The sequence below is a fragment of the Phyllopteryx taeniolatus genome, chromosome 7 (assembly GCF_024500385.1).
Source record: "Phyllopteryx taeniolatus isolate TA_2022b chromosome 7, UOR_Ptae_1.2, whole genome shotgun sequence".
Classification (NCBI taxonomy): domain Eukaryota; kingdom Metazoa; phylum Chordata; class Actinopteri; order Syngnathiformes; family Syngnathidae; genus Phyllopteryx; species Phyllopteryx taeniolatus.
This window is the reverse complement of record NC_084508.1, coordinates 12,911,504-12,932,887: the sequence shown is the minus strand read 5'-3', so window position 1 is coordinate 12,932,887 and position 21,384 is coordinate 12,911,504. Positions and strand designations below refer to the sequence as shown.

General features: G+C 40.1%; 2 protein-coding genes across 6 annotated transcripts in view; one reads left to right on the top strand and one right to left on the bottom strand.

Moving 5' to 3' along the window:
* The window catches only part of celf5a (cugbp, Elav-like family member 5a), a 324,659-nt gene that overhangs the window by 16,891 nt on the left and 286,384 nt on the right, over positions 1-21,384 (bottom strand). For all 5 annotated transcript variants that reach the window (XM_061778627.1, XM_061778628.1, XM_061778631.1 and 2 more), the window contains exon 9: positions 697-909. In XM_061778627.1, the coding sequence (XP_061634611.1) occupies positions 697-909 (213 nt within the window). The remainder of the gene's footprint in view (positions 1-696; positions 910-21,384) is intronic.
* On the top strand, positions 14,239-21,074 carry LOC133480502 (uncharacterized). The gene is made up of 7 exons (XM_061778633.1): positions 14,239-14,689; positions 15,563-15,766; positions 16,204-16,268; positions 16,573-16,671; positions 16,797-16,901; positions 18,986-19,090; positions 19,452-21,074. The coding sequence occupies exons 1-7, from the start codon at positions 14,563-14,565 to the stop codon at positions 19,827-19,829; spliced, it is 1,083 nt and encodes a 360-aa protein (XP_061634617.1). The 5' UTR covers positions 14,239-14,562; the 3' UTR covers positions 19,830-21,074.

The window sequence follows — 21,384 nt, the reverse complement described above, 5'->3', positions numbered from 1 at the left end:
TTGCAGGGCACATAGGAACAAACAACCATTCGCACTCACAGTCATGCCTACGGGCAATTTAGAGTCTCCAATGAATGCATGTTTTTGGGATGTGGGAGGAAACCGGAGTGCCCGGAGAAAACCCACGCAGGCACGGGGAGAACATGCAAACTCCACACAGGCGGGGCCGGGGATTGAACCCGGGTCCTCAGAACTGTGAGGCTGACGCTCTAACCAGTCGGCCACCGTGCCGCCCCTATCCTCATCAGTTCGCTGAAAACTTCTAGTATTTTTTGTGCTCTTTCTGTAACGCTCTAAGATGCCACAAGATGGCACTCAAGTCCTGGCTAATAGGAAAGTAGTATTTGGTGTCAAGGAAGTGTTGCTGAAGTGGTACATCTCGACTGAGAGAAGAACTTTTGGGTGTCGGGGAGGAGATAAGTTTATCTTGGGTTGCTAAGTTACGGAGAGTCTTCGCTGCACGTGTATGTACATGTGCACTGAGGGTGCATTTAAAAAAAAAAAATCATCGTAAGACATTTTTTTAAGGTTGATGTTTGAAATTATATAAATGCATTTTGGGATCGTAATTTGTGGTACGGTTTACCATTAATATGGGCAATTACAAAAATTTTAGGCTGTCCGTCAATTACTCTATCCCACGCGAACAGCCGGGGCTTCCTGTACACTGTAAGTAACAGCGGTGCAAAGACTCACCTGTGTATTGCTGTACTCCAGTGAAGGCTTGCTGCAGGGTGTCAGCGGCGGTGGGGCTCTGGGTGGAGTAAGGCGGCAGGCCGTTGGTGTAGACCGTCTCCACAGCGGGATGTCCGTTGGGCTGATGAGGGATGCCGGTGAATCCGTTGACGATAGGCGTGACGATGCTGGGCACGGCGGAGGTGGTGATGTTGGCTGGTGGTGAACTTAGGCCTGAAAGGATGAATATCAGGCCAACTAGATTCAATCGACAGAAAACTTAAAAATCGTTAAATATGTGGAAGGCAAGACGGTCCATTTTTAGCCATTAAGGTACAATCTACATTCAATAATAATATGCCAGAGTAAAATATTTACTCTGATAAAAATGTATTTGCATTTAGAGTTGGTGAAAAAGCATACGTATTTCTTGTATAAGCAATAATTTGTGGGGCACCATGATTTGTGCCACGAGCTCAATAAAAAAGGCTCACGCTTGGCAGTCATCCTCACTATGTGGCAACTTGGGGCAGACCACACAAGCACCGGCTACGTAGAGACAAACAAGCATTTACACTCAAGGACAATTTAGAGTCTTCAATGAACCTAACGCATGTTTTTCAGACTGTGGGAGGAAGAACATGCAAACTCCACACAGGAAGGATGGAGCCCGGATTTGAACCCTAATGTCAGAAATGTGAGGCAGAACGGCTCACCACTCTACCGCTGTGCTGCTCAGTAGTCTGTAGTCATTATAAAATCTGGTGGGGCACTACCTGAGTTGCACAATGTCAAATCACCTTTGGTAGCTTGTACCTTGAAAGGCGTGTTGAGACTCTTAGTGTACCCCCATGTATGTCATCTTAAATGTACAATGATGGTCTTTATTAGTAGAGCGTTCATACAGATAGAGAACATTTATGACACACACACACACAAACCACACGTTGTCAGCATTGTACAGAGAGGCTTGCAGAGGCATGCACATTTCCAGGCTAATGCACGGACATGGGTGCGACAACACGCATGTCATATATCGACTATTTGTCATGATGCATCAGGGATTGCTGAGGAAGTGAACCTGTGAAAAATGAGGCTGTCCGCCATGTTTGCGCCAGCCCCCACTGCTCGACATGATGAAACTACCATGCAACTTCCGAAGGGGAAAACAGAAACTTGATGGAAACGATTAGAGAGTGCCTGGGGAAGCAGGTAGCGAAAACAAAAAAATGTCGTTTTACTCTGAGAAAAAAAAGACACATAACAACAGTTGGCAGTTTGACAAATGTGCCGGTCATAACATATATGGCGCACGCCTGAGAGGCAGCGGCAAGATGGTTCATGAGCGGAATCGAAATTGGTTGCTTGTCGTTCCCCCCCTCTCTCATGCAATGCATTTTAAAAGGGCCCTCCTTTGGAAAGTGTTTCCAATTATGCCGGGAACGCCAAAGTACCCATTTTAAGCAGAATCTCACGGCATGATGGCCTCTCTAAAAAGGGCCACCTCTGTGGCAAAACATCCGCGCTTGCTGTTGTACTGCTCCCCAGAGAACCACCTTTCAATCTGGAAACCTTAGCCCCTATTGGACGGGAATGAGGGAGGTTGGAACTGTGTGTGTGTGTGTGTGTGTGTGTGTGTGTGTGTGTGTGGGCGGGGTGGAGGTGGAGGTGGAGGCTTGGGGGTCACGTTGTCACGGAAACCCAACAGCAAGTCGTATTCCCGTAAACTGGTGCGCCTTGGCAGAGTACCTCATATGTGACGTGGTCCACATAGGGTGAACAATCACATTAATTTCACACGAACAGAGGTTTATGCTAATGGTAAATATGCTGTAAATTGCCACCGCTGAGTAACAACATCTATGTATCTATATGGAAATGCTTTTCCTGGCTTACAACCGAGCTTCATTAGCATTCTTCTCAGCATATAGCCCAAAAGAAGTATGTTTGGCCATTTAAATTTAAGTCAAAATATGGACCACAGGCGGCATGGTGGACAACTGGTTCGACCGTCTGCCTCACAGTTCTGAGGACCGGGGTTCAATCCCCTGCCCCGCCTGTGTGGAGTTTGCATGTTCTCCCCGTGCCTGCGTGGGTTTTCTCCGGACAGTCCGGTTTCCTCCCACATCCCAAAAACATGTGTGGTAATTGAAGACTCTAAATTGCCCGTAGGTGTGAATGTGAGTGTGAATGGTTGTTTATTTGTGTGTGCCCTGCGATTGGCTGGGAACCAGTTCAGGGTGTACCCCGCCTCCTGCCCGATGATAGCTGGGATAGGCTCCAGCACGCCCGTGACCCTTGTGAGGATAAGTGGCTCAGATAATGGATGGATGGATGGATATGCACCACATACATAACTACAGGGGGTCCTAAGTTTACCACAAACGTGTTGACTTAACCTGAATTTGTATGTAAGTAGGAACACACTGTAGTGGATCACTAACCTAAGCTTAAGTAGGCATAAAGTTATTATTGCTGTAAATATTTGTATGAAAAACAATCAAAGGAAAAACCCTTACAGTGGCGGTAACTGAGCTTTTGCTGCATAGCGACAGATTCTTATGCTTCTGCACCAACTAGCTGATTGAATACCATTTATAAAGACCAAAACCTCATATGTCGGGACTTTTGTAAACCGAGGGCCCCCTGCATGAATACATTTTGTATTTTTTACAGACAACTTATTCAAAGAAATTCCCATTCACAAGGACATTGTCAGAGTTCGGCGCCATGAGTCACCAATGCGCTTTCCCGGTGTATTTCCACAATCCCAGTCAGCTACTCCACCTCTACCAGTCATGCATGCCCACCTATTTAAGGCTCTGCCGATGACTCGCTCTTTGTCAGGTTGTTTATTTGCGCCAATACAAGATGCACCAGCATTTTTCAGTGGCTTGATCTTCATTTGCCGACCCTGTCTGTCCCTGATCCTCCTGCCTCATCGAACTACTGGAAAGTCTCTCAGTCTTCTACATCCGACTACGAGTTCTCCCTTAGTATTTTTGCTGTTTGGTGTTTTGCTGGAAGCACAATAAAGCGTGAGTTTCATCGTCCAGCGATCTGTAAATTACTCCAAACTACGTTGCTCCTCACCCGTTTGTTTCTGGACAAGTTGCAGCAGTTGTTATTAAAGTCAATTCCAACTGGTCCTGTGGTCAGTGTACTGCATTTGGGTCCTACACACGCCTGTGTCAGGCATGGTAAAAGAGGAAAATGTTCTATGCCAGACCACTAGTTAGTTATGTCTCTATGTAGATAATCACTATTTACTATTCTTTTAAATACACTTTTTTTTCTGCATATATTTGGGTTTAGAATTGGATGGATCATGGCTAGGTTTAATAATCAATCGAAGAGCTTAGTCAATTTCGCGGAAATGATAAATGGAGTGTTGAAGCAAAATAGAGTGCAGTACATGGCTGCAACCAGCAGAGGCGCTGATGGTTCAATATCAACTACAGTGCAGCCTAAAGAAGAAAAACATCCACTTTATGGCACAATACAAGACTGACATTGAAATGGGAATCAAAAACATTTTGTGCGAGATTCTTCCATCCAATTAGAAAACAAAATAATTGTTAACTCATAGTATATGAAGAAAATTCCCAGTTATTTTTTGGTCAAAAGTCATTTTTAGTGAGCTAATAATTCCCCTGATTATTTTTCTTTGTTACTAAGCAAAATTTGTGGGGCAACATAATATGTGCCCTCAAGCCAAATGAGGCCCATTAAAAAATTTTTTTTTAAAAAAATCTCGCTTGGCACAGTTAATATCCTTGGGGCACGAGGCTCTGTTGCACCACACCACTGAAGCAAGAAAAGGGAGCGTTGGAAGGAACATATCTTTTAGTGCACTCCAAAATAACTTGTCTGTGTTTCTGGTCATTTTTGAATACAATAGACCCAAATGTTTGCATTTTTGAGGCTTCAAGCAAAGACAATGATGTACCATACAGAGCCCCATAGACAAGAGGGCTGACAAATGTGTTGACCAGGAGAATTGTCTTAGTCCATTGAGAGCTGTTGTGTCTTTTACACTTTCCTTTTTTTAAAATCCTTTTACAACATCCCCACAATTGCTTGCTTCCTGTGGGACGGTGATGAATTAGTCTGCTGCTTCTGTCCTTTCTCCCACTAAGTCCCTGGAGACCGCCGCTCCCGTTCTAAGCCGGTGACGGCTGCTCTGCCACGGAAAGGCCACACGCACTCCAACCCTACCACCTTGTAATGTAGCCTCTCCATCATCAGGTATATTCAGTTTTCAGGGGGCTGAGCAACTCATGTCATGCTATGGTGGAGGTAACATACTTGGGGGTGAAATCTGCCCTTTAAGGTGTAATTTCATAAGTGCTGGGGCGTGACATGTGGCTGTAAAGGGAATTCATGACAAACGGGGGATGTTCCACTGGCTTTATCACGTTGGAAATATCACAGCATTAGAATGGAATGGGGAAATTGTAAAGAAATAACCTGTGAAGTTCTGGTGAACTCCAAGCCCAAGAAGGTTAATAAGGCAGCGCTGGAAAATAATGGTGGCTACCGGCTACGCAAAATACTGACCCTTTGGGCAGAATTTTGGTGTTTTCACTAAGGGGTGTTGTCACTTTTGTTGCCAGCTTTTTAGACATTTATTGACATCTCTTTCGTGTTGTCCCATGAGAAGATGAAATCTTTCTAACAATGTGAGGGTTGTAATCACTTTTATAGGATACGGTGTACTGTACTGTAATGTCGCCTTAAAATAATGTGGCCTGTGATGTTGGACAACCACTGGCGGATAGTTTTTCTTATTTTTTATTTACTTCTACACTGATGGCACGCTCTTAGTATTTAGTTTTTTTTAGCTCTGATATGATGGACAGTTACTACATTTTCTTGTTTTCTAGGTCGGATTTCTGTCACGGTGATGATGGACGTTTATGTTTTTCGGTCCATCAGTTAAGATGCCAAATATGTCACTAACATACATCTGAGCATCTCGTTTTCTCTCCCACACTAGCAGGTGCTCCTGTTTCCTGTGCTGCAGACAATAACACTGCTACTACATTTGTTGCTCATTTTCACCAGTAGTAGGTGCCTGTTTTTACAGAATTGCAACAACGGCAACACTTTGACATTTGCAAAATTCAATTTAGTCGTAATAAAGTAGTACTTAACAGTACAGTGTTTCCCCGTAATTGATGCCCACCGAAAAGGTTGTCAATTACATATAAATGCCACACAAAAAAATAATGCAGCTCCTCCCCCATACTTTGAAAAATATTTTTATATTAGAAATGGCTTTGGCCTGAGCGCAACAACAGAAAGTATGTGAGTTTTCAGCAAATAACAGAGGATAAATTGAACTCCAAAAGTGCAAATAGGCAAATTTGCAAATGTCGAACCACAAATACGCAGGGGTTCACTGTACTGCGTAGTAATTATCATTAACACCGATAACCGCACTATTATTGTTAATACGGTTAATGTTGTCCATAACGCTTCCTTATCCCTGCTGAAATCCCTCCTTCCTCTCTCTCTCTGCCTACTGTCCATCTCCTCGATCACTCTGTCTTCAACAAGACCGCTTGAGGCAGATGGCCGCCCCAATCTAAGCCTGAGGGCTTTTCGAGGTTTCTTCCTTGCCTCTGTCGCATATGTGAAGAGCAGTTCTAGACCCGCTCCGTATGTAAAGCGCCGTGAGGTAACTTCTGTTGTTGAATTGTCACTAACCGTGAATTATATTAACCTTAAAGTAATGTACAATTCACAACCATAAAGGGATCCCTAGATTAAAAAAATGTCTTCAATGGTACGTCGTATACATGCACTTCATTTTATGTAAGCAAATTTACATTTGCATTCTTGTAAAATGGGGAAAAAAAACTCTTGATCTGCTCTTTGCCGTGATTGCCTGGCAAAAAGGAGCCTGGGTGTGCAACAGAAGTATTTATTATGCTAATTATACATTCAAATCAAGCAGGAAGGGAGAGTCTGAGAGTCATTACAGCCACGAAGACTGTCTGCTGCTGGAGCAAGTAATAAGCACTCAAAACAGATGCTTTCATCTAACTGATTTAAATTGTGATGCATGTTTTTTGGAGGGTTTTTTTCAACCAAAGGGAAAATGACTAGAAATTAATAATAAAGTGGCTTTCTTAGACAAGCTGACACACCAAGAAAACTATTTGTATTTGAACACTGATAGCTACGAGCGTTACCCAGTTTGATGAGTTTCTCTCTCTGACACACATTTAGTTATGATGATATGTAAATCGGGAAAAGGAATTTTTTCTAAAAATGTTTTTGCTCATTTGTGTTTTTTTCAATTACATTTTAGTGCAGAGTCAGATAAAGGTGTGGGTACAGTAATGATATCATTTCTGATGCCACAGATACTGCGGACGTGTATTGTTGGCCAACCTACCACAGGACTTGAGTGGAACAGTTTTTCACTATCCATCCATTTTCTGAGCCGCTTCTTCTCACTAGGGTTGCGGGCGTGCTGGAGCCCATCTCAGCTATCATCGGGCAGGAGGCGGGGTACACCCTGAACTGGTGGCCAGCCAATCGCAGGGCACATACAAACAAACAACCATTCGCACTCACAGTCACACCTACGGGCAATTTAGAGTCTCCAATTAATGCATGTTTTTGGGATGTGGGAGGAAATCGGAGTGCCCGGAGAAAACCCACGCAGGCACGGGAAGAACATGCAAACTCCACACAGGCGGGGCCGGGGATTGAACCCCGGTCCTCAGAACTGTGAGGCTGACGCTCTAACCAGTCGTCCATCGTGCCGCTGTTTTTCACTATTGGTTCATTAAAACAAAGTGACGGCCATTGGCTTTCCCCCTCAGCATTTGTAATTGTGAGTTGATGGTAATCTCCAATATGACATATTTTCCATGTTAGTGTAAAAAAAAACAAAAAAACATCTTGCTAGTATATTCAACGCAAGAAATAGGAAATTGTAGACAGTAAATTGAAGGAATGCAGTTGATCGGGTCTTTTGACTCACTTGGCAGCTGCCGTCCCAATTATGCTACACATTGAGCCAGCTTGTGATATCAAACACGCAGTTGTATACAGTTCCTCTGAGCATGGCATTAAAAAATAACCTTGCATAATGAGCCCCATGCTGCTTCACTAAGTCTAAAGACAAAGAGATTTTGTTGGCGATTTCTTTGTCTGTGCAGGAAACACCAGGTTACCCACTTCTCACACGCTAACAAAGCTTCCTTTCACAGCTCGATCCTGCCACTATGAGCGAGTGGCTGTTTTGGTTTACTTTTTTATTTCTTTTGTTGCGCACTGGTAGACAGGGAGGGGTGACATTATTTTCAAAAGCATCATCATGCATCACTGTGAGGATACGCGCACTAATCAGCGTAACCATCTGGCAAACGGCTCGTGCACCGTCGAGTATAAATGCGTGGCATCTGTTGATCGAACGGACGCCTCATTGTTTTCCGAGTAACACCCTTAACCTCTGAATGTCTTTGGACTCGCAAATTGACTTGTTTTTTTTTTTTTGTCCTAATTCTACAAAGGTTACATGGATCGTTTCAATCAAAGATCAATGTCACACGCCAAGTTCGGATGGGGCCTCCATTAATCGATGATCTAAGCTTTATCTTAATGCTGAGTGTTGTACACAATTTGCAGTCACTCACTATACCTCACCGCGACTTAATGCATAAATTAGACCTGTGTCAAAACAGAGAGGCCTTAAAAACAGATTCCGATTTGGCACAGTTGTCAAACTCAAGCCCCACGGACAGATCTGACCCTCCACCTCATTTTGTGGCCCGCAAAAGCTTGAATTCTTTGATAACAACCGATAATGATAACAACCAAATGCAGGGGTAATTATGTAATACACAGGTGTCAAACTGAAGGCCCGGGGGCTAGATCTGGGCCATTGCATCATTTTATGTGGCCTGCTAAAGCAAATCCTGTCTACTTCAAGGGTCTTGCTAAAATCTGTACCCAAATTCCAAATTGTCGTTACCTTTAGCAAACACCTTCAATCAATTGAACAATAGTTGAACAATATTTTTCCATTGATTTCTGATTTCAAAACTAGTTATCCATCAATCTATTGTGTGTATGTAAAAACAATGAGGTGAGTATATGATCACAAGGGACTTCTGAGGCAAACCATAATTACAATATGGCATGAATTTGACACCCCTGAAGTAATGGGGCAATTATTTGGATCCCAATGCAGAAGATATTAGGCAAGGGACAAGAGGTGTAACTGTCTCACAATCTGGTCTGTAAACAAATGCAGTGCAACTCAGCTTCTGGCAAGCAGAAGTTTAGCAAAATAACTCAGGCAGAATGAATGCAACTTTCAGGCTCATCAAAAGCAATATGAAATGCCATTATTAGTGTTTTTATAACACAATAATTCACACCATTATAACTGTTAGTGTTATACCGGTGCATTGTTCATTTCCTACAAAGAAGACAAAATTGATGTTGCACTTTCCAAAAAAGAAAAGATATATACTGTTGATGTTTCACTTTTAAAAGTCATTAAATATGATCTTGTTTACACAAAAGAAAAGTTTTGCATTTTGTTGTGCAGTAACCCAATGTGAACTGAACCGTGAACTTAAAACAAGTTATGTACGGAACTGCTATTGTTGGCGTACTGTTACACCCCTAGCGATTATAATGTACATTTATGTGGTTTCACCATTATAACCACCACTCCAATAGTTATCATAATTACAATGTGCTTGGTGATAAAACCAAGTTTGGCCCCCCTGCGATATGGCACTGAAATATTCCTCTGACGCTTGACTGACTTCCTCCAGTTTCTCAATAGTGTCACACACCCTTGGCCTACATCATACAGACGACCTTGCTAGTCATGTTATGTATTTCTTCAATGGAGTTTGAATAAGTCATAGCCACAAGTGAAGTAAATAATAAAAAAAATATAATGTACTCGCTCCTGAGTCAGCACGACTCATATTAATAAACGAAGAGGGAAATAAAACATTTCATATTTATGCTGGTCCTTGGAATCCTACACAAAAGCCCGTCTTTCTGTGAAGGATTAATGGTACACTATGTTGAATAATAAAAGGTAATCAGTAGGTGGTGGCGTATACACACACGCACACACACGCACGCTTGCCTTAAAGGGAGATGAATGGTGATGCTTCATTCACATTGGATTCACGCTCACTTTGTCAAAATCTCTCCTCACTGCAAATATACACTTTTCACCATAACATAAGGTACACATGTACTTTATAGTGTCATCTAATGTAAAAGCTTTGTCCAAAAATCAGAATTTTCATCTAAGGTGGTGTACTAACATACCGATTTGTAACATCTTAACTAATTTTTATGAGACCGTGCAGCTGACAAGAAAAATATGCATGTACGCTTACTGCTCTTATAGTGTGTGGAGTGCTCGAGATGACCGACACAGCATATAGCGATATCTGTAGTAGTACCGAGACTAACCTATGAGAGCCAGCGTAGTGCCACAGGGCATCCAGACTGCCAGAAAATAAGAGTATGTAAGAGTAGGTTAAATGTAAATGTCATAACTAATCCTCATTTACACTAATAATCATGAAATAATCTCGTAACTACACTGCAGATGCAAACTCTTTTTTTTGTTGTTTTTAATCAGTTTATTTGAAAGGGGACAATACAATTTCATAAAACACATGGTTAAAAAAGCCAGAATTAGCCAGAAGGCTAGTTTTCATCTGTAGTCCCCTGGCCATGATGTAAAAAAGCAGTAAAATACATCTACAAGACAATATAATACAGGATACATAATCAAATACTTACTATGCTATTAAGAGAGAATAAAACCACAAATCATTTGATCATAACAAAAAAAACATCATAGCATACTTGTCTTTTAGTGTTGGCAGCTATAGGTGTTAACTAGCCACATTTTCAGTTTTTTTGTGAAGGCCTTGTATGTTGTAAGCAGTTTAACCTCCTCAGTACGAGGTCTTCACCACAACCAGTAGCTTCTCTATTTGTGTCTGGAAACAATGTAATTGTCAGGCCGCTTTCTAATTGGCTATCGTTCCATTGCACGTCACAATCACGGAGTCCGTGGCTCAACCCAACTCGGTATTAACCACACGCAAAAATTTAATTGACGATTGTCGGCAAGGAAAAATCACTCTCAACACGCCCCACCACAACACAGGACAATCCCTCAGGATAATCATTCAGACTAGGGGTGTAACGGTACACAGAGGTCATGGTTCGGTACGTACTTCGCTTTTGGGGTCAAGGTTCAGTATGAGTTCGCTACAACAGCAAAAAGCAACAAAATGTTCCAAATGCATAATTCTAGGTTTCATTTAATTTATTTTCAGCCCACAGTAGTGTAAGTAGTAGTAATACAACATTTAGAACTACCTGTGATAACTTGGTATAGAGATGTAGAGTCTTTATGCACCACTTAAAGGTAACTTAATTCTGTTTTTATTTATTTATATATATTTATTTTTAACCAGGTAAGGCAATTGAGAACAGTTTCTCTTTTACAATGCCAAACTGGGTGCAGCAGGGCAAAACAAGGCAAAATAAAAGCAAGTACAAATAAAGATGATTAAAATAATAAAGACATATGCAACAATATATATTTTATACAGTGGCCAGCATTTTTGTGAATTTGGGCAACAGTCCTTTGATTCTAAAAAAATATATAAATAAATAAAAAAAGGGTTTTCCAACAAATCTTTTTTGTCTTTTATTTTTTACACAACACTGTTGTGTTTGTCCTACATGGAATAAATGAGCTCTAAAACCTCTCTGCAACTCCTCGCTAACGTTCTTTCTGCCCAGTTCAGCGAGGCGTTTTTTTTCTCTTGTCAGCGGACATCAGCTTTTGTTCTTTTCCACTCCAAAATTCTTGGGATGTTAAAATGTTTAGTAGCGCCGAAATGCTCTGCTGCATAGGGTAGTGCTTTTTTCCTGCACCATAAGCTTTAAGCTTTACAGTTGCCACGTCTGGCGGTGTGTTGCAGTCGTGACGTCTACAGTGACACATGATGGTATCTGATGTCATATTAAAGTTAATTACAACCTATCGTGGAACCACTTGTCTTTTTGAATAACTGAGCTAAGTCGACTTCAAAAATAGGAAAAATCTTCCGCCTGGACCCACGTTTGGCCACCGGAAACAATGTTTCACACGGACATTTATTGCAGACGGACGCAGTGTTGAGCAACTGATAAACTTTTCCAAAAACGACAGAAGAGCATCTGTAAGTAATTTTTAGACACTATTAGATCTGTAACGTACATATAACGTGATGTACGAATGCACTGCGTTTTTTTCATACCTAAAATGGTAATTGCTACGGCGCTAATGCTTATAGCGAATGCTAACCGTATAGCAAAGCCTGTTTTTGTTGTCTCATATTCTGTACAGAGTTTATACCATACACTCACTACCAACATATGCAGTTTAAGGATATAAATACAGACCTCAGAAATGAGAATAAAATGCATGTTAGTAGTTTAAACAAAAAAAATAAAAACAATTTTTTTGGGTGGGCGGTGGCAAATATTCGCGTCCTCGACTAAATATCTATTGCAAAATGGATTAAAAAAAGATTAGATTGTGACAGCCCTAATTATGGTGTGAAGTCCATTAGATTGAAGATCACGATTTAGGAAGGGAATTTTACAAAAAACATTTTTTCATTGTAGTTGTAACCAAAATATAAATATAAACTTCCAATATTGTTCAGCTACATGAGAGGGGCAAAATATTAGAAACAACTCTCAGTGGAGTTCCACACCACTGCAAACTAACCACAATAATACCGTTTAAATTAATACCTCTCTAACAGTGTCAATCAAAACTGTACCTTATGTTTGCAAAAGCAGAATTTCTCTTGTAAAAAATACATTGTCCAATGTACCTTGTGAAATCACCTGTGACTGTATATACAATGTGATGCGAAATGTAGCTTCATGCTAAATACTACCACTGGTTTATCCATCAGTCTTCCATTAATCACAATCTCTGATAGGTCGCACACATCCAATAAGTGTAGTGGATACTTGATCAACATAATTGATTTGATGAATGTGCACCTCCACTTTTGGCCAGGGAGTGCACTTACAGTAAAATGTAAACACAGGCAGCATCCCCCTTTATGTACAGTGCACTTTTCCTGTTATGTTTCATTATATATAGATGCTATGTTTCATTATATATAGATTTGCCTTTTTGACATCAAGTGAAGCCATGTTAGATAAAAAAAGAGGTTAATTGGGGTCATGTTGCATTGATTGTGTCTCTTCTGTAAATTCAAATTCACTGACTCTACTGAATTAAATGAGGCAGGACCGCCACGGCACGCGGCGAATAAAAGACAAACTACTGGCTTTCTCACGGGGAGGCGAATGGAATTTCAAATTAAGAGACTGATAAAAAAAAAAAGGAATAATTTGATGAACTTCAGCAAGCTTGAGCCGGGAACCTGGATGCTTGCGAGAGTACCTCTGGCTGACACTGATTGGGTAAAAGTTAGCAAAGTCTTACAAATCACTCCGTGCTGCGGTGTTGACAAAGTAGGTGAGCAGAGCACAAGAAAGACCTGCATGCTCTATTATTTATTTCACTTCTTGCTTTTGTAGAGGGAAGAATCTCCAAGTTCCTTCCCCTCTTCTGTTTCTCTCTCAAAAAAAAGAAGCTGAATAAGCGAAAGAGATGCACCAGATGTTAAGTAATTCAAAGTCACTTCCTTTCCAAAACTTTGTATACCACACTCAATTTACAATCTCTCTCTCTTTGTCTCCGTGGAGGAATATTTTTAGATTTACAGTAAAGCAGAGGCTTTTTGTTTGGGGGGGGGGGCCTTGAAACAACCCGACACACAGCCAAATTGTCCACAAAAAGAGAAATGTCCCCATAAAAGTAATGTTGACAAACATAAATCTAATTATTATTATTATTACTAAAAGTGCTACAGGAAATTATCCATCCATCCATTTTCGGAACCGCTTCTCCTCACTAGGGTCGCGGGCGTGCTGGAGCCTATCCCAGCTGTCATCGGGCAGGAGGCGGGGTACACCCTGAACTGGTTGCCAGCCAATCGCAGGGCACATAAAAAAGCGGACAACCATGCGCACTCACAGTCACACCTACAGGCAATTTAGAGTCTCCAATTTATGCATGTTTTTGGGATGTGGGAGGAAACCGGAGTCCCCGGAGAAAACCCACGCAGGCACGGGGAGACTGTGAGGCTGACGCTCAAACCAGTCGGCCACCGTGCCGCCACAGGAAATTATAAAGACAAAAAAACACACACACACATAAGCAAAATGGTCCACACAAATAGACATGTCACCACAATAATGATGAAATGTCAGTGGTGGTACCAAAGTAAGATAGAAATACAAGATAGAAAATGCCCTTACAATAAAAATGGGATATCAAGTGCTGTGTCACACTAAAACAGAAAGACAAGTATCCCAACACCGTGTGGACCATCCAAATTAACCTACTAAGGAAAATGTCTTCACAATGTATTTGATTTTAATGCCAAATCGCGTTTCGTGACCGAGATAACTAGTTTGTCCAAGTGGATTTGCCGTACAATTTCCTCTGCAACACTACTTCCGTGTACGTTTTGGTTAGCGCTTCGCAGAATAATTCTTCTCAAATTAATACTGCGGGTGCTGGAGCCTCGACACAGTACGTCCAAACGCCAATTAACTGGACTAAAACATCATTCATGTAATCTTCGTGTCCGGATAAACTTGTGTCGTGCGCGTTTAAGCTTCTCGAGGTAGCTTAGCTTAGCTTAGCTTGCAGATACGAACGAGGAGACGCGTTTGTTGTTCGACACATCGCTGGAAGCAGCGATCAAGTGTTGCGGTTGGTGAAGTGTGGCAATGTGTGCAATCAGTGTGAAGGAGGAGTACGAAGAGGAGCTTTGTCGATTAAAAGAGGAGAACGGGGGCCAACGTCTGCTGTTGGACGCTGTTTTGAAGACACCTCGACTTGTGTCGCACAGAGCAGGTTGGTCGCCAACCCCCCCCCCCCCCCCCCCTTTTTTTTTAATTCATTTAAAAAACATTCATGTAAAATCCAGGTCTAGAGTGGTTAATACAATGTGACTGCGTATGAGTTGGTAGGAAATAGTGCACAAAGACCTCGGCAATGCAAGCGTAACATTTCACAAAAAAAATCCTTACACAGGAATTTATATAAAATTAAAATTAACCTTAAAAGACCATATTTTATGATTATAAAAAAACAGTGCACAAGTGTTAAATATAAACTTCCTAAACTATCATTCATACCAGGTCTTTTTTTTAAACCGATTGCATTAACTGTTTAAAATGCCAGTTTTTACACTTAAAATAATAATAATAATACAAAAAACAAGAGTTGTTTTTAATTATTTACTTTGTCATCGTCATTGGAACTTCAAAGGCAGTCCTCAGTAGTGGATGAGGGACAAATTCGTAGGTTGGCCAGATCAGTGAATAAGAAAAAGATTTTCCCCTTCTCTTTTCAGTCTGCATTTGGTGCCATATGACACTTATTTTCCCAACTTCCTGAGACTCCTACTATGCCAGGTTGACAGGTTGTTCTCTGTATGTTTTTGATAAGTGTCACTGACACAATTTACACAAACAATTTTGTTTAAATGTAATGTAATATCACATATTATTTGATGTTTATGTGGTTATGATAGTGTCCCAGTTTGTGGTATAAGGAATGAATCAATGATTTGTCATCACAAAAATTGCTGATTGTGTTCTTCCAGTTACTGAACTGCTCAAGTGCCTTCTACACATTGCCAAAACATGTATCAACAATAATGTACAAAACAGCCACAACTTGAGTTGTCCAAACCATTTGTGTTTGTTTTCTTGTGCCCTGCAGGCGTCAATAAAAATATTTTTCATGAGCAGCAGGACCCCGAGTGCCCTTGCATTAAAGTGGAAGTGGATGAGGAACCCCCCCACATTAAAAAGGAAGAGGCGCCTGGAGGATCACGAACAGAATGCCTCTTAGCTCCGCAATCAGAACGTGATGTCATAACAGCACACTCTTTTGACACTGAAACTGATGATGAACACTCTAAAGGTGATCTGACATGTCACACTGTGAGTGTGACAAAACCTTGCAGTGTGTTGTGTCACATCTACTGTGACACATGATGATATACCTTTTGCCTGCTCAATTTGTGAACACGCTCTGGAGAGAAAACTTTTCACATTTAATTTGTGGTAAAAGATTCTGTAAAGTGGTAAACAGTTATCTGGGCTCGGCTCCGCCAAGATCTCTTCAGCAGTCAAGAAGATACGGTGTAGAAAATTTATTTCACACATTACAGGGAAGTACCAGCACAGATGCAAAGTGTCTACTGATATAATCCATAGATGAGCAGAGATTGGTGTATATTAAAAGTGGAGAAGGGAAGAGAAAAACGTTTTAACATGCTTCTATGATATTTTATGGATTGGAATATTGTTGATCATAAATCTATTCTGTGGAAATGATAAACCTTTTTGTGCTGGCAGGTTTCGTAAATCAGTCTGATTACACTGGAACCACAACCAACGTTGGCACTGGATGTGGAAATAAAGTAAGTACTTCTGTTTTTCATGTAGTGGTAGGTAAGATAAAGGCCTAACAAGATATTTATCTACGCCTGAGCAGATATCTAATAGATTTTCCAGAAACTGTGTTATATCCCCTAGGTACAACCACAGTATATGTGACTCATGCATTTTTTTTAACCTGATTTGAAATGCAACAGAATAATTTAGAATTAACAGGAATGAAGATGCCACAAAAAGGGGCAGAAAACCAATCAGGCACCAAATGTGTGGATTCATGGAGAGTTAATTTTTTTTTATTTATTATATGTTGTTTTATTTTTGTTACAGGACAGAACAGACACCGAACATATAATAGAAATCTCAGAGAGTACTGGTAGTGACCTGATGGATTCATCCACTAAAGAATCATCATCTGTTTGTGAAATTGTAAGTAACTGTTTAATTACACAATCACAGGTGGTGAAAATTGCATACAATAATTTTTCTAAAATGAAAGTAGTGTGGGTATGAATTAACTCCTATTATTTGCAAATGACTTTTCTTTGTTTCAGAGCACTGAGCAGCCAGCTTGTCTTGCCCGTGAAATATTAGATGAACAACATGAGGCAGAAGCAGATTCATTCTCTTACACTGAAGAGGATTTTGTGTGTGAAATGGTAATTATGGATTTCATTCCATGTTCAGGGACAGTAAAAAAGGCATATTAGAAGCATGGGGGGAAAGTTCTAAAAATGTTTTCTTACGTATACACTGAATATAAAAATGCTACACTGCTGTTCAAATGCCAGTTTTTTTCTTGTGATAATAAAAAACAAGACCAAGATAAATAATTTAAAAACTTTTCCCACCTTTTTTGTGACATATAACCTGTACAATTAAATAATAATAATAATAAAAAACAGAATCAAATATTTTCAAAATAACACCGAACCTCTCTTTGCATACTTCCGGAAGAATGTTCTGCTGATCATGGTGCCTTTCAAAGGAAAATCAAATCTGTGGTGCTACATGCCAGGAAAACCCCACAATTGGGGGTTCCAGATGTGGGGATGGGCCAGAAAACATGGCTATCTTTCTAACTTTGATGTGCGCCAAGGGGAAGAAAATGTAGACAAAGAGAAATCTAATGTTGGTGCAACTGGAGATGTCCTCAAAATAACCTCAACCTTTCCTGAGGAGGAAAAAATAAATAAATCTTTTGCAAACAACCTTTTTACATCAGTTTCTATGGTAGAGCACTTGAAACAAATTATTCTACTACATAGGCACTGTCTGAATGAACAGGGTGAAGAAATGCCAACTGATAGATGAGAAAGAATTAAAGGCAAAGGAAAGTGGGTTGATTTATTTCAGCGTAAACCAGGAAGTCAACATAATTGTGAGAAGGTATGACAGCAAAGCCCTGCTCTCTTCTTTTGTTGGCGTTGAACCTCTGGGCAATGTGAAGCATTGGGAGCGGAAAACCAAAAAGCCAAATAATAGTTCCCAGGCCAGCTATCGTTGACAGATACATTAAGTTCATGGAGGTCATTGACATGTTACCTGCACTTTACAAGTACAGCTTCACATCTCAAAGGCCCTATTTATACATTTGGCGACATACTGTTAGAGTGGCAGTAATCAATGCATGGATCGACTAAAGAAGAGACCTAGAAAAAAAAAAGTCAAAACAAAAACCCCTGCCTTTGCGAAGGTTTCAGGCTTCTGTTGCCACATCTTTCATCAGTGCAGGAAAGGTCAAAAAGCGTGGCAGACCACTATCCTCCCGAGAAGCAACAACCGCCCATCGCTGCAAAAGTAAAACCACTCTGGTGAGCCCTGATGTGAGAAAAGATGTCCTTGATCATTTCCCAACATGGCAAACCCGACGGAGTTAAGTTCTGCACAGGCCACTTTGCCTATGTCTACTGTGCGACATGCAAAGGTCATCTTTGCCTGAACAAGAATAGGCAAGAATTTTCAGGCCTTCCACCATGCAAAATGAAAGTTTGTGCCCCACGAAATTAGCACAAAAAAAACTGAAACGTTCCTCTTCCAATGCCATTGACAGTTCTGTTGGTGGATTTCTCAGTGCTGCCTGATAGCAGTTATACTATTGATTATTGGTGGGAAATGTTATTATTTTTGTTTGATATGTCTGTGTATTATGTTTTACTTTGTTGGGAAAGTAAGAATTATGATTGTGACCAGATGTATGAAATATGGTCCAAATCGAATGTCATATATCTAGAAGTTGATTTTCAGAATGTTAGTTCAAAGGGACCAATAAAGGCTCCAGTTTCAATGAATTAAAATTTCCTGTCAATTATTTCATACTTCAGGCTTTATAGGGCTAAATAGTGGTAGGTTTGAGCTCATTCCCTTTTAACGTGAGCTTAAATGTGAGTTGTTAATTCTGATCACAGCCACATGCTCAATTATAAGAGGATGTGACACTTCTGCAAAATCATCATCTCAGTTGTTTATCTTTTCTTCACCAATTTAAAAGATTTACAATTTTCAAATGAGTTGCACAAGGCTATATTTCACATTAATGATGGAAAAAGATTTGAAATCATTTGATATTTTTTCCATTTTACAAAAACCTGGCATTTGAACAGGGGCATGTAGACCATTTATGTATCCACTGTAGGTGTTTGATTACCCAATCAGGTGCTTACAATAATTTTACTAAAATCTAGTGGGTATGAATAAGCAATTATTTGTAAATTACTACATTTAACTTTTTTCTTTGTTTCAGAACACAGAGCAGCAGAGTTCTCTGTCCCTGGAAATGTTGGATGCAGAAAAACATCAGGCAGAAGATTCATTTTCTTATACAGAAGAGGCTTTCATGTGTCAAATGGTAATTATGTATTTCATTACATAGGGATAATGAAAAAGGCATAAGTATGGAAAAACGTAGTGCTAGGTATACTTAAGTATACAGTGAATATAGTATTCACACCCAGGTTTTTGTGGTATAAAAAAATGAGACCAAGAACTACGTTTAAGAGGGGAAGTAAAAATAAACTGAGATAGCATTGTTGCACAATTGTTCACATCCTCTTATACCTGGCAGTGTGGCTGTGTTCAGAATTGACCAATCATATTCAAACTCTTAAATAAGAGTCAGCACCCACCGGCCACCATTTTAAAGTGTCTCTGATTAACCCCAAATAAAGTTCAGATGTTCTAGTAGACTTTTTCCTGACATTTTTGTACAGCACAAGCCACGGTCTGCAGAGAGCTTCCACAGCAGAGAGCTTCCACAGCATCAGAGGGATCTCATTGTTGAAAGGTATCAGTCGGGAGAAGGGTACAAAAGAATTTCCAAGGGATTAAATATACCATGGAACACAGTGAAGAGCGTCATCGTCAAGTGGAGAAAAAATGGCACAACAGTCCCATTACCAAGAACTGGACGTCCATCCAAAATTGATGAAAAGACAAGAAGAGAACTGGTCAGGGAGGCTGTTAAGAGGCCGACAGCAACATTGAAGGAGCTGCAGGAATTTCTGGCAAGTACTGGCTGTTCAGTACACGTGACAACAATCTCCCGTCTTCTTCATATGTCGGGACTATGGGGTAGAGTGGCAAGATAAGGTGAGAAGCCTTATGTGATCAAGTATACAACTGAAGTCGCAAGTTTTCGTGTCAATGTCTGCTTTAGGGTCCGTGCAGGTGTGTTTCTTGTTTTTGTTGATTAGGGTTGACTGGTGGACAGATAGCGGCTCATCTAATTGGTGTGTTTGGAGGAACATCCTTTTAAGAGAAGACAGCAGGAGAAAAGGAATCCCTATCTCGCTTCTTCCAACTGCCACGCTACGACAATTAATAATAAACAATTAACAAATAAACCATGTGCTCGCACTATCAAGTAGGGGTTAACTACCACCTTGTTTGCTCATTTTCTCCTGTTTCTGTTTGTAAGGAAGGTAAGCAAATTGTATTTTAGTTTCTTGTCAGATTATATTTGATTACTTTTCAAATGAGAAATATTTGTTTTGGTCTTGCTTCATTCTGAAGTCTTTTTGTTGAATACTATATCCATGGTAAAATGATGAATATTGTGAATGAATATTTTTTGTTACACCAAGTCAAGTGTCTCAGTGGCTGCTTGGGACTTGAGGGGAGTAGGGATCCTTTTTCATGTTTTATCCTGGACACCCCTAGACGGGGCTTAACAAAAGAAAAATATCCAAGCCTGGCTACATTTTGCAAAAACACAGTTATTGGTATTTTGAACTGTTTATAATACAAATCTCCCAGATGTGGAAAAATGTGTTGGTCCAACCAACCAAGCAAGGTAGAAATATTTGGCCAGAATTCTAAAACGTATGTTTGGAGCAGCTGGCACGTGTTGCAGCCATAAAATTCTAAGTTAATGATTATTTGCTAAAAACAATAAAGTTTATCAGTTTGGACATTAAATATCTTGTCTTTGTAGTGTATTCAATTAAATATAGGTTGAACATGATTTGCAAATCATTGTATTCTGTTTTTATTTATGTTTAACACAACGTCCCAACTTCATTGGAATTGGGGTTGTATTATTTTGGTGGCATCTTGTGGAATCTTGGTAGTGTTGTTATGTTGACTTAATGGTGTTTGAATTTTTGTCTGCATTTGAGATGTCCTGTTTTGTAGGCAATCCTTAATTTTTCTCCATGCAATAAGTGAAATGAAAACTATATTTTTGCTTCTCTTCTGATACAGCTACTAGTACCTAATGCAGTTTAATTTTCCGTTACAATTTGCCTGTTTTTGCTAATGTTAATTATTTTGTGTAAATGCCAAAAGGTGAGTTTCATGACTTACACAGTTTGTATAAATATTGCTTTCCTATATGTGATGTCATGTCAATTTGTGCTAGCGTGTTATTTGGGCTAGTATTCTAGCTCAGTTTTTCTCAAAAGTGTGGTACGAGTACCATGGAATTATCTTTAAAATCTGCATAACGTTACAGTAGTTTAAGCCTTTTTTTAAATCCAGTGCAATATGCTACATTTGGTGAGGACAGTTCAATTGAATTTGACTTTTAAGTACAAAACATTTGCATTCAGGTAAAACTTTTAACTTATGTGCAATACATTTCAACAGTCATTTAAGTAGTTTTTTTTATTGTCTTATATGTAAGTGAAGTTTTAACATTCAGAC

What these genes read in the sequence shown, in the direction of transcription:
- LOC133480502 (XM_061778633.1), top strand. Translation starts at nt 14,563, where the DNA reads ATGTGTGCAATCAGTGTGAAGGAGGAGTACGAAGAGGAGCTTTGTCGA. An exon ending in GCACTGGATGTGGAAATAAA is followed by an intron (nt 16,269 to 16,572) that starts GTAAGTACTTCT and finishes TTTTTGTTACAG; the next exon opens with GACAGAACAGACACCGAACA. An exon ending in AGGATTTTGTGTGTGAAATG is followed by an intron (nt 16,902 to 18,985) that starts GTAATTATGGAT and finishes TCTTTGTTTCAG; the next exon opens with AACACAGAGCAGCAGAGTTC.